This window comes from Carassius carassius, chromosome 15, assembly GCF_963082965.1.
Source record: "Carassius carassius chromosome 15, fCarCar2.1, whole genome shotgun sequence".
Classification (NCBI taxonomy): domain Eukaryota; kingdom Metazoa; phylum Chordata; class Actinopteri; order Cypriniformes; family Cyprinidae; genus Carassius; species Carassius carassius.
In genome coordinates, this window is record NC_081769.1 from 21,438,011 (window position 1) to 21,451,093 (window position 13,083).

Sequence of the window (13,083 nt, forward strand, 5' to 3'; positions counted from 1 at the left end):
TGTCTATCTGCGTCACATCTTTCTCTCTTGTCTCTCTTGTCTCTTGCTGTCATAAATCTCAGGTTTCTGTGCTTTTACTAATGAGTCTTAAATAAATGTAAAACTATGACTGCTGAGGACTGCTCGTTTTTGATCAGAGAGTTGGACTAACTCTCTGCTCTCTTGACTGGACTTTATTATCGCTGTTCAGATTTCATGTGCAGCCATTATGAAGCGTCACAACGTCCTCATGAAGTCTTCGTGCCTTGTAACTGATCTGCGTTAATGCTGAGTTCAGAATTTTAACCACCTGGACTGATATTAGAGCTCTTTTCCTGTGAACTTTAGAGGGGAGCGTTTTGGCCCAGAGTTTTGGCCAAGAAGTTTGTGTCTACCTCTCTGGCCACATGCATACAGTGACAAACATTAGAATAAAAGTAGAAAAACTGAAAGAAATAAGAAATGTTTACTAAGTACTTATTCTTCCTTCCTCATAACATATATATATATACATATATATATATATATATATATATATATATATTGTGGCGGGAGGAGCACAAGACAGACACAGTGGGCGTGGCGTCAGGCCTCGGAGAGGCTTTTATTAACAGAAATCAAATAAAGCAGGTGTTGTGAGATGTGTCTCCCATGTGTTTAGTTTAGGACAGCTCAGAGTGTGTGTGAATGAGAGTGAGTGCGCGTGCCCGTGGCGCGCCCTTTTCCCCACCCGCGCTGTGTTATGATCGCTGCTAAGCAACGGTGTGGGTGTGAGACGGTGATCGGTGCGGGTAGTTGATTTGATATTGCAGTGAGTGTATTTAGTATTTAGTGTATTTACGGCTGAAAATAAAGCAAATAACTCTTCGGCACGAAAGTCTCCTGTTTACATATATGCCACCACAACTAACAGTGTGAAGTTTTAAGGAGTTAACCCCGGGAGGAGAACTACCGGCCCTGGAGAAGACAGATCTCCCCTGCGTCACCCAACCACGGTTCGGAGACGAGCAGGAAAGGTTAACACTGGCGACCACGAAGGGACCCTCACGTTGTTAAAAAGAAAAAAAACTGGTGAGCAATGAAAATCAAAGGACAATAAAAATATTAAATAAATAAGTTAAAGCCAAGTGACTGTAATACAGCGGTAATAGCGGCATGTCTACGCTCATATGATATATAATATGGCGGCCGCTCGCTATCCCTCCGATGTTTACGGACGAGAGACAAATTACTCAAACCCATTCATGTCGCTAACCAATGTTGAGGACAACAGTCATGGTACTGTGACAGCTTATGAATGCAAGGCTGAGAGAAAATACGAACATTATAACCCATTCCTGTGTGATGAAAGTTGCACTAACACAGTTGTTAATGGAGAGGATCTGTTCGCACCATCTGACGGCCCCGCCTGTTTCTCGCCCACAAATCCCTTTAGCAGAGGCCACCGTCAAAGCCACGCCTCCGCAGGAAGGCCAGACATTCACATGTTCACATATCCCGCTCCTGACATGCCATTAAAGGGACATTATGAAGTCACAAATCCCTTTGCCAATGCTCACATGGGAAGTTTCGTTCATAGCACACTGTTTATATCCAAACCTGAAGCGAGTACGTTTCCCATGCCCTGTTCTTTTATTAATCCAGACATGACTGTAAAACATGGACATTTCCCATTGCGCCAGCCCTGTTCCTCATCTCCAGCACAAAAGAGCCGCCCTGTGCCCCGTCAGGCTCCTCAGTCGGATAGTGATGAGGACTATAACCCCAAAGAGAGAGTACCCACTCTACGTCCCGGCCAGTACGATGGCAGCACACCGTGGAGAGAGTTCCTGCACAGATTTGAGAGCTGCACAGAGGCGAATCACTGGTCAGTCAAAACAATGGCCATTCAGCTGAAATTCTGCCTCACGGGGGCTGCAGGCGCCATCGTCCACAGAAACCCTCGTTCATCCAAATGGGACTACCGCAGCCTGCAGGAGGAACTCGAAACTGCTTATGGCCCTTCTTCAGATCATGCAGCGGCTGTAGCAGTAGAGCTGAGGCAAAGAGTGCGTAAACCTGGGGAGGCGCTTCATGTGTTCAGAGATGACATTTATGGAAAAATAGCTATAGCTTATGGTGATTGGTCAGAGGCTGAGCAAGACGCTATAGCTGTTGAAGTTTTCACAAACGGCCTGGGTGATACAGAGCTAGTTCAAAGGCTGTTAGAAAAACGTCCAGCTACACTAGCCAAAGCTTACGAAATAGCCCACCGTCATGACACCACCAAGAGAGCTGCTTCCTATGTCACCAGCATCATGCAGCCAGGGGCCCGTAACTTCACTGAACGCAGGCCCCGGGCCGCTGTAGTCAGAGAAAGAGACAAAAATGAGGTTGTGACTACCACTACCTCTGCAGTTAGCCCATCACCCAATCACTTTGTCCCACGCACATCTGCAAAAACACTAAAGCAGCACAAGAACTTTAAAAAGGGTGACATTCGCTGCTATAACTGTAACGGTTGGGGTCACAAACATAGCCAGTGCTCGTCCCCTCAAAGAAATACAAAGACTTTCCTGTCCAGCGCCGCCAAGGAAATACCCCTGACCACAGTGTTCCACCTTAAAGGCCAGAATCGTGAAATGAACATTCACATGCGCATATCCGAGCTGGAGGTATGTGCAGTCCTGGACAGTGGAGCGCGGAGGAGGGTGCTGCCTCTTCACCAATACAATGCCATTCACCAAGACATGAGACCACCGCTTCAGTCATCCATCGTAGAGACTTTGTTCGGAGTGGGACCAGGAGATGTACCGGTGCTTGGTGAGGCCAAGGTACTGGTCAGTATCAACAACCGTCAAGTTGAAGTGGACTTTCTTGTAGCGGACATAGAGGGCAACGAGGTGCTGCTTGGCCATCCTTTCCTCACCCAGGCGGAGGCCCGCCTTGATTTCGGTAGGCACCGCATAATTCTGTTTGGAGAGGAAGTGCCTTACTTTCACCCAGATACTGTTCCAAAGTCACACGCTGTGAGAGTAGCCAGAACTGTTGTGCTTGAAGCGGGACAAGAGTACTTAGTCAAGGGCAACGCGCACTTTTGCGGAGAAGTTAAGGGAGACATGATGCTTAGCCCCACAAAGGGTTTTGTTGAAAAACACAAAATACTCATTGCCAGAGCCCTAGTCCACACACAGCCCACCAACCTTGTTCCGTTACGCCTCTTTAACCCTGGTAACAAGGCGGTGACTATTAAAGAGGGTGCCATTGCAGGCGTCCTCCAGCCAGCTGAAGCTCTGCCCTCACCTAGTGTCCCCACAGCGGCAGATTTCTCAGCCAGTTCCCCTGCAGTTCCAGAGCACCTCAAGGAGCTCTATGCCCAAAGCTCCACTGACTTTAATGATAATGAAAAACTTGAACTATATAACCTGTTGTGTACCTATGAAAGTGTCTTTTCCAGGGAACCTGGTGATCTGGGTCGGACCAGTCTTGTTCAGCATGACATCATAACCCATCCGGGACCTCCAGGGAAGCAGCCTCCTCGTCGTATGGCTGGGGAAAAACAGCGAAGCGCAGAACAGCAGATCAGTGAGGGCCTTCAGAGCGGTATCGCCACACGCAGCCATAGCAGTTGGGCCTCACCGATCGTGATGGTGCGTAAAAAGGATGGAACTTATCGCCTATGTATAGACTACAGGGCACTAAACAGCCACACCATCACCGACGCGTACCCACTGCCCCGCATCCAAGACACGCTGGACACTCTCGCCACTGCTTAATGGTTCAGCACTTTGGATCTTGCTTCAGGTTACTGGCAAGTTGAGCTAACACCAAGAGCCCGTCGTGCATCTGCCTTTTGCACCCGTAATGGACTATTCGAATGGAACGTTATGCCGTTCGGGTTATGTAACGCCCCGGCGACGTTCCAACGCCTTATGGATCGCGTCCTTGCCGGCATGCAGTGGGAGACCTGCCTTGTCTACCTGGACGACATCATTGTGCTGGCTAAGGATGTGCCCGAGATGCTGCAGCGGCTGAGCCAAGTGTTCCAGAGACTTAAACAGGCAAATCTCAAACTGAAACCAGCCAAATGCTCCCTTTTCTGCCACCAAGTTGTCTATCTAGGTCATATTGTGTCCGAGCACGGTGTGGCCACTGACCCCAATAAAGTCAACAAAGTCCAAGCTTGGCCCACTCCCACATCAGTACAAGAGGTCAGACGTTTCATTGGCCTCGCCTCCTATTATCGCAGGTTTGTGAAAGACTTTGCCTCCGTTGCCGAGCCGTTACATAATCTGACAAAGAAAAATGCATACTTCCAGTGGCACGCTGAACACCAAGCCGCCTTCGACATGCTCAAGCACCACCTCATCACAGCCCCTGTTTTAGGCTATCCACTGGACCATGGTGAAATGATCCTGGACACTGATGCCAGCGACACAGGTATCGGCGCTGTTCTGTCGCAAATGCAGGGGGGCACAGAACGGGTGTTGGCGTATGGCAGCCGCAAACTAGCCAAAGCTGAACAGAACTATTGCACTACGAGGCGGGAGCTGCTAGCCATTGTCGATTTCACATCCCATTTTCGGCAATACCTACTTGGGAGGCCTTTCAAGGTACGAACCGACCACAGCAGCTTGCGTTGGCTCACACGAATGAAAGAGCCGGAAGGTCAGTTAGCCCGGTGGCTTGAGAAGCTAGCGGAGTACGAGTTCGAAATCATCCATCGCCCAGGTCGCTTACACACTAATGCTGACAGTCTCTCCCGCAGGCCCTGCCGCCAGTCGTGCCCTTGTAATCTGCAGGACCCTTCCTTGCAGCTGAGAAACACAAGTCACCAAGCGATTCAGTGTGATTTGGACTCAGACACCAGCCCCCTATTGCTGAGTCCGGTGGGGGTAAGCGCTGTCAATGTTACCAACCCAAACATTTTAAAACAAACAGAGAATATTTATGTGACAAACATAAGTGAAACCATACTGTTTCCCGGCTGGACTATGGAGGAGTTGCGGCAGGCTCAAGCTGCCGACGCAGACATTGCACCAATCAGATTTTGGTTAAAAGCCAGCAGTGAGCGGCCCCCATGGGTCACAGTCTCCCCATGCAGCCCAGCCACTAAAACGTACTGGAGTCAATGGAGAAGACTGTATTTCAGAGATGGAGTACTGGTTCGCCGCTTTTACTGTTTAGACGACACACAGTTCTATCCTCAAATTGTTCTCCCCCGCAAAACGCAACCTGATGTTATGCGGCAAATGCATGAAGGGCCAGTAGGAGGACATTTTGGTATTGAAAGGACTGTAGCCAGACTTCAAACCAGATTCTACTGGTACCACATGCGAGAGGATGTGGCGCTCTGGTGCCGGACTTGTACAAACTGCGCATGCAGAGCCAGACCCCACAAGACTCCACAAGCACCCATGGAAACTGTCAGAGTTGGAGCCCCCATGGAGCGCATTGCACTGGACATTATGGGCCCACTAAATGAGACAGACCGTAAAAACAGCTATATACTCGTAATACAGGAGTATTTCACAAAATGGACTGAAGCGTTCCCAATCCTTGACGAAAAGGCTGTGACAGTGGCAAACGTAGTAGCAACTGAATGGGTATGTCGCTTTGGAATGCCTCACTGTCTGCACAGCGACCAAGGGCGCAACTTTGAATCAGAGGTATTCCAAGAAATGTGCCGTTTGTTTGGCATCGACAAAACCCACACTACACCATTCAGACCGCAGTCCGACGGCCAAGTCGAACGTTTTAACGCCACCCTCCAAAAGATCCTGGCCTCCACTGCAGAACACTGTCACTGGGATTGGGACCTGATGATCCCATATGCAGTGATGGCCTACAGAGCAACCAAGCACAGCGCTACTGGTTTCACCCCCAACTTCATGATGTTCGGCCGTGAAATAAGCGAGCCAGTGGACCTTGTGGCTGGTTTGCCTCCGGACTCAGACCATGCACCTTCCGCCCCTGAGTATGTGCAACAAATGCGTGAGCGGTTGGAACTGGCTCACAACATCACTCGAGAAGCCCTCGGTGAGTCAGTCACGCGTGCAAAAAGACAATATGACAAAAATGCTTGCCATACACAGTATAAAGTCGGCGATGCGGTGTGGTATCTCATCAAAGGAACCCGGCATATCAAAAACAAAGTCAAAAAGTTCCTCCCCTCCTACGAAGGACCTTACTTTGTTATGGGACATTTATACGATCTAGTCTAGGCCGTGTAAACGGGTGCGGTTCCCATCCGCATCGCAGGTCCGGCAGCTCACGTCTCTGGTGGCGCGGGAGTCCCTCAACGCACCCTTCCTGGACCCACGAGGACACCAGTGTGCATGCACGGGGAAGAGACCGGTCTCCCGAGGAGAGGCGCGTTGGGCTTTTAAACAGCGGCGGTGATGAGGCTCCATTTCCTTCAGGTGTGCCCCATCACACGCCGCCAGCCCTGATTTGTCCAGCGCCCTTCCTCTCACACACCCACTCCAGTCGGGAGCCTGGTGAAGGGCGGCGATTTAGGACGGGGTGCCGGTGACAATCAGGGAGGAGGCAGCTGACTCGTCACAATATATATATATATATATATATATATTAGGCAGAATGTATTAGGGGTGTAATTATGCATGTATTCGTCTTGAACCGTTCGGTAAAGGCTTTCGGTTTGGTACGCATTACAAACCGGACTAATCCCATTACATTTGAAAAATAAAAGGGCTTAAAGTGTATGAAATATAATGTTCTCAATGCCTCTGTGCTCAGCAAGGCAACCCATACGACGTAACAGACAACATGCTGTCTGTCCACTGATGTAGCGGTCAGCCTGCAATAATCTCCCCTTTCTTGGTTGTGTCAGAAGACGATGATCTTGTATCTTTCATTTTATTATTAAATTAAAATTACAATTAATTTGCCCTGCAATATTACCTTATTAATTGACGCGCTGTGAGGATAGCAAAAGATTAGGCTATTTACTCCTCAATAGGTAAAAAAGCTTTTTTCAAATAGGTCTATTGTGCAATTAATTATAGGCCTATAATTAAAATATTAACACTGCTGCAGTCATCAATAAAAATCAATGAAATAAAAAGCTTTAGTCTATATCAAGCACCGACTTTCAAAAATAACCTTTTTAACAGGAAATACGTTTCTTCTCTTTTTTTCTCACTAAGTACAGTTATATATATATATATATAACTGAGCTATTAAAACTATTAACTATTAAAGAATTGAACATTGAAGTAAACCAAATATAGAAATTTAAAAAACCAAATTGCAAATGCTGCATAGAAACTGAATGAAATAATAAAGTTTAAGTGGCAAAATAACTAAAACTATAACTACTTTTATAAACTAACGCACATTACATCAAAACTTTTTTAATCCCTCTCCTATCTCTGTCCCTGTCCTGCACACGTAGACCTCCACTCTTCAGGACACTCCAGAATTACTGGGCTTTCTGAGGAACAGCAGCACTCCGACTCGCCATAGACGATCTGTTTCTACAGCCCAGAGTTACAACAGCAAGATACTGGTACACACACACACACACTCACACAAACCACCTGAAGCGCATGGCTGCCCACCCTGTGGGAACAGCCTCATATATGTGACAGATGGACTCTTATGTTGAACTTGACTTGTTATGGGGACCTGTGTTGACCTCAAAGGCTGAGTTCACCTGTAAATCTCATAACAGGTCATTCATATTATGCTTATTGTCTTGCTCTCTCAAAGAGTCTCTTTAGGGGGTTTGTGTGTGTTTGGATGGACCAGCTGGTTTTAATTATCATAGTCCATCAGACATCAGTCACTGAGATAAGACAGGGCAGAGGTAATGTCCTATGCTCATACATGAAGAATAGACATAGATACTTCATACAGACACACCATCACTCATCTCTTTAAATGTGAAAACAACATTCAAAATCAAGTTTGAGGCCTCCACGACACACAGCACATCCACAGAGATTCTACAGATTCTACACTTTCCAATTCAGCACTTTGTTATTATTGCAAACGGTAATATCAGCAGAAGAACTGTAGTGACAATTTGAAATGAAAAATTCTTAATTTTATGACTCAAAATTTAAAAAGAAAGATATGAGACAAAAACAGATCTCAGGATCGTTCTTCACTTTTTCTGTCATTGTGTGTGTTTGTCATAGAACTGCTCAAATATCAACTGCCTGATGGTGGAGTGTGTTGTGGATCGCTTGGATCGAGGACAAAGCGCAGTGATCAAGTTCAGATCTCGACTCTGGGCTCACACCTTCTTACAGGTACTTTTATCACACAAATATCCTCACATTTCTTACTAATTGACCAAGGAAGTTTTATTGGTTAGCCTTGTTAAAGGGATAGTTCACTCAGAAATGAAAACTCTTTGAGTAATCATTTACTCATCATCATGTCATTCAAGAAACTGGATAACTTTCTTTTTTATGTATAAATAATATCCCAAAGTTCTTCAAAATATCTAATGAATCTACTATAGTGTATAAACATTCACAAACTGTCACAGTGTTTTCAGATGTTATCTTCACGGTATCCCTGTAAAGTCCAGCTGGTGATTTCATACTTCTTAAATCACTGTATGATCAAAGGCTCTTATTAAGCTGCGTTTACACTGACTGTGATTTGCAGAAACAAACTGACCAGCAGTAATTGGTTTTCAATGAGGGTTGGCTATTTAAAGCGACATGAGCGACCCTGGATGATGCAATAAAGTTGAGCAAAACTTTATGCAAATGCATAAACATCATTTGGAAACTTCCAATGGGAGTGCAGACAGTGTAGTACTGTGTAGGAACTCCTAAATGTCTTTAACCCTCTCAAGGCAGGCGTTGCTGATTTGCAACAGTTAAAAACTAAAAACCTTATTACTCCAGACACATATTTTATGTATCTGGAGTACTAAAAACTTTACTAAAGGTTACTAAAGTTATTAAGTTACTAAAACTTAATTTGAGCCTGATAGGGTTAAAAGAATCATGGGGTTCAGTGTTCCTTTGGACCCCACTGGCTTTCATTGTAAGCACATACAGGTTTGGAACAATTGTGGGTGAGTAAATGATGACATGAAATTAATATGTTTATTTTTGGGTCAAAACATGGTGTTTATGGCCACCTTTTTCTTCTTTCTGAACACAACAAAGTGTTGTGTCACCCTCAGATGGTCTGTTAGTGTCACAGGAGATGATATCACCAGTCTAGCTAGACATCTTAAACACCTCAGTAAAGTGATGTCATAAATTCTAGCATCATCAGAACAAAATGCCTTTCATGTCCAGAGGAACATTCACAGAAACCAGACACATGTATGAGAGCACATACACTAGTGTGTCTGCAGGACAGTAGTGATCTATGCATGTGTGTGTGTGTGAGTGATCCTAGTGTGTAAGAAGTACTTTAAGTTTTTGTTTTGCTGCTCTTTTGACCACTGCTTCTCACTAAGCCTCATCCATGTTGAAGCCATTACAACTCAGCGCCCTTTCAGACACCCGCCATGTGCGTTCTGTTAATGTTAATCTGACATTTTCCTCTTCTGCAAGGGGCCGGCCTCTATCCCGCTCGCTCCGAGATGTTTCCATGTGTGTTGTATTTATGCTAATCCATTGCTTTCCTCTGGCAGAGACGGAATGACCACTACACGCTAAACTCCACAGTGTCCTTTCAAGTGATGGCCATGCCTTATCGGATCAAAGCTGATTCACTCCCACACCAGAGCAAATCAGTGAGTAATCTAGTGTGTTTGTGTGGGTGCAGATTGAGAAAAGTGGAAAACAACAAAGGAAAGGGAAAAGAGAACATGTGGGTTAGAATGAGAAAAAAAAAATTTCTCAACCGAGTGTTAAGATAGACTGAACACCGCTGAGTTCAGTCTGTTTAGCTTCAATAAGGAAGGTAAAGGGAGATTCTGGATAAGTTTGAAGCATGGAAGTTTCTAACATTCAATTTTTTTGCCGTCTGGCAGTTTTTCATATTTAGAAGAGAGTGGAGATTATAAAAAAAATCATCAGGAGCAAAATCAGGAAATGTTACAAATCAGATTTGAACTCTTGGTTTCCACAAAAGCACCAAGATTTAATGTTTTGGAATGTACACTACAGTTAAAAAGTTGGGATCAGTTTTTTTTCTTTCTATTAATCAAAGAAATCCAAAAATATATTAAAATCATTTCTGAAGGATAAAGACTACAGTAATAGCTACTTAATATTTGATTTACCATCACAGGAATAAATTACATTTTAAAATTGGACATGTTACCATAGTACTTCTGTGGTATTTGTGTTATTCTTAAAAATACACCGGAGTACCATTTAAATACAATACTGTATACTGTATGCTATTATCAACACAGTACTTTTTTGTAAGGCTCTTTGTGCATTAACAACATTAGGGCTTCTAAGCAGAGTGCTATACGCAAAACATAATACCCACACTTTCCTCTGTGTGTGTGTGTGTGTGTGTACAAAAACTGACAGAAGAAAAAGGAAATTAAATAAAAATAATAAACAAAGCTTTCTGAGGGAGCTCCTGTTCCATTTAGTTGTAAAATGAGACAAAGAGATGAGAGGCGATAAGGGAAAGTAAGCTATCAAACTGATTTATGCATGCTAATATCGTAGCTACATCAGTGCTTGTAAAAAATTAATGACCTCTGTGTTTGTGCGCGCTTGTGTTTTTAAGATTGGCACATTTGTGGTGTGGGCCATTCCTGACGTTTCTTTTGCCATTCCCCTGTGGGTAATAATTCTGGCCATACTGCTGGGACTGCTGGTGCTGGCTATGCTTAGCCTAGCAATGTGGAAGGTAGGTTGACTTGATACACACACACAGAGAGAGAGAGAGAGTCTCACGCTGACCTCCATCGGCTCTAAACATGATGCAGTTCTGAATACAGTAATCATCAGTCACAAAACTGATAATAATGAATTTGAAAAGTTCATGTCAATTTCCTGTTGATTCTGGTTGACGGAGGAAATACATGCTCTCAGAGTGTTTCGTGTATATGTTAGCATTAGTCTTCAAGAACAGCTAAATGACTGTCTTTGCTTCAGTGAAATAACAAAACAAAGGAACTTCAGGGGGTAGAGAAAGAGATGGCTGCTAGAGATAGCGTGAGAGAAGGAGATGGTGGAGGAAGTAGAAAAGGGGGTCGGAGGAAGTGAAGTGAAAAGAGGTATGGGGAACATTGAAGAACTTGATGAAAATTGGCAAATTAGATTAACAGATAAAGCAGAGAGAGATAGGGAGTGCTGTTGCAGTTGGGCATTAATGAGCCATTTGTGATGTTATCAGTGTTTTGTCTGCAGGGCTGTTCTCGGGCTCTTGATTGGGTCCCTGTGGAGGAGACATGACCTAATTGGCTAACGTGTACAAACACACACATTTGCACTAAACACACTGAAGAGTGACGGGTGTGCGTGGGTACACAAGAGGAAAATATCAATCAGATGCTGCGAGGGAGTTTTTAGAGCAGCTGTGGCTTCATATTTTAGTTTAACACAGGCTATTATGAGATTTAACATGTTTGCATCCTACTGAGAATACAATATAATGGCCCCCTCTTGTGGCGAAATGGGTTGTTGACAAAGTGTTAAGGAACTTTTTTTAAGGTAAAAGTGTCAAATGTGTTTAAATGTTTTTTTGATTTATTTATATATCTGAGGTTTAATTTTACATATCTCAGCACATTTTTTAATGCAATACAGTTATATTATCAGTGAAAAGTAAATAATTGTTTATATAGTATTTTCCATTCTTTTCCAGATTTAAATTAGATTTTGTGTTATGAGTTATGATGTTGCGATTAATGATAGTATTATGATATAGATATATATATATATATATATATAGATATAGATAGATAGATAGATAGATAGATAGATAGATAGATAGATAGATAGATAGATAGATAGATATAGATATAGATATATATACATATATTATGAAATCATAAAAAGTGAATGTATAATAATTATGTGCATTCACTTAGGTCAGAGAAAGTTCTTATTATGATAACTGGCCTTCTGCTTATCACAATATATTTCACATTTTAAAGGAAATTTTATCTGTATTATCCACATATCCATAAATAGACCTGATTGCAGTCCTCTGAATTGGGCCATTCTTTTCAGCCTCTAAAAGCACATCTGTGCAAGTGTTTTAGAAGACAAAACATTGGAAGAAATGAATAATGTCTATTATCCCAGGGATCATATTCTCATCATCTGTTCTTTGTGTTTTTTTCTTTTTCTCACCCGTCTCGTCCCACGTGCTCTTCTTCTTCAGTGCGGCTTCTTTGATCGAGCGCGGCCACCCAAAGATGATGACGTCTCGGACCGCGAGCAGCTGACCTCAGAAAAATCCACAGACGCGTGAGAGCAGAACAAATGACAAGTATGAATACAGAAGTCATGGGATGATGAATCACCATGAAGAGAGTGGAGGAGCTGTGGCCGAAGGTCTCAGTATCTTTGTAGAAGTCTACAGAAACTACAGCTCTCACACTGGACTGCGATCTGTGTCCTGGGCCACAGTACCACTCAAAAACATTTCTAAAGCTTTATTTAAAATGAAGGAAGAGCAAAACCTCTGTACTTTGCACTCTGATAGAGCAGCAATATCCACAGGATCCAAAGAGCCACATGCCAGAATATGAATACAGTCCCAAAGATAAAGATCTTGCTGTCTGATCAACTCCATCAACTTATATTGAAGCAAAGTGATGATTTCTGACACTACAGTTGGGAAATATTTATTTGATCCATTTTGTCAACTTACAAAGAAATTAAGGGTCTGTAATTTTTATGATAGGTTTATTTTAACTTATAGAGACAGAATATCAACCAAAAAATCCAGAAAAAAACACATTATATAAAGGTTAGAAATTGATTTGCATTTCAGTAAGTGAAATATGTATTTGATCCCCTACCAGCCAGCAAGAATTCTGGCTCCCACAGATTGTTTATGTGCCCATGTGGAACACAGATTAGTCCTGACAGGTTAAGAAGTCACTCCTAATGTCAGCTCGTTATGTGTATAAAACACCTGTCCACACAGTCTGTATCTTCCATTCCAACCTCTCCCACCACCATGGGCAAGACCAAAGAGTTGTCAAAG

At 43.6% G+C, this 13,083-nt stretch overlaps 1 protein-coding gene across 1 annotated transcript in view; it reads left to right on the top strand.

The window, feature by feature from the left end:
* The window catches only part of itga8 (integrin, alpha 8), a 74,039-nt gene extending 61,291 nt beyond the window's left edge, over window positions 1–12,748 (top strand). The window contains exons 26-30 of the mRNA XM_059567954.1: window positions 7,376–7,489; window positions 8,124–8,237; window positions 9,590–9,691; window positions 10,648–10,770; window positions 12,253–12,748. Coding sequence (XP_059423937.1) covers window positions 7,376–7,489; window positions 8,124–8,237; window positions 9,590–9,691; window positions 10,648–10,770; window positions 12,253–12,342 — 543 coding nt within the window. The 3' untranslated portion in view covers window positions 12,343–12,748. The remainder of the gene's footprint in view (window positions 1–7,375; window positions 7,490–8,123; window positions 8,238–9,589; window positions 9,692–10,647; window positions 10,771–12,252) is intronic.
* Window positions 12,749–13,083: the final 335 nt, after the last annotated feature.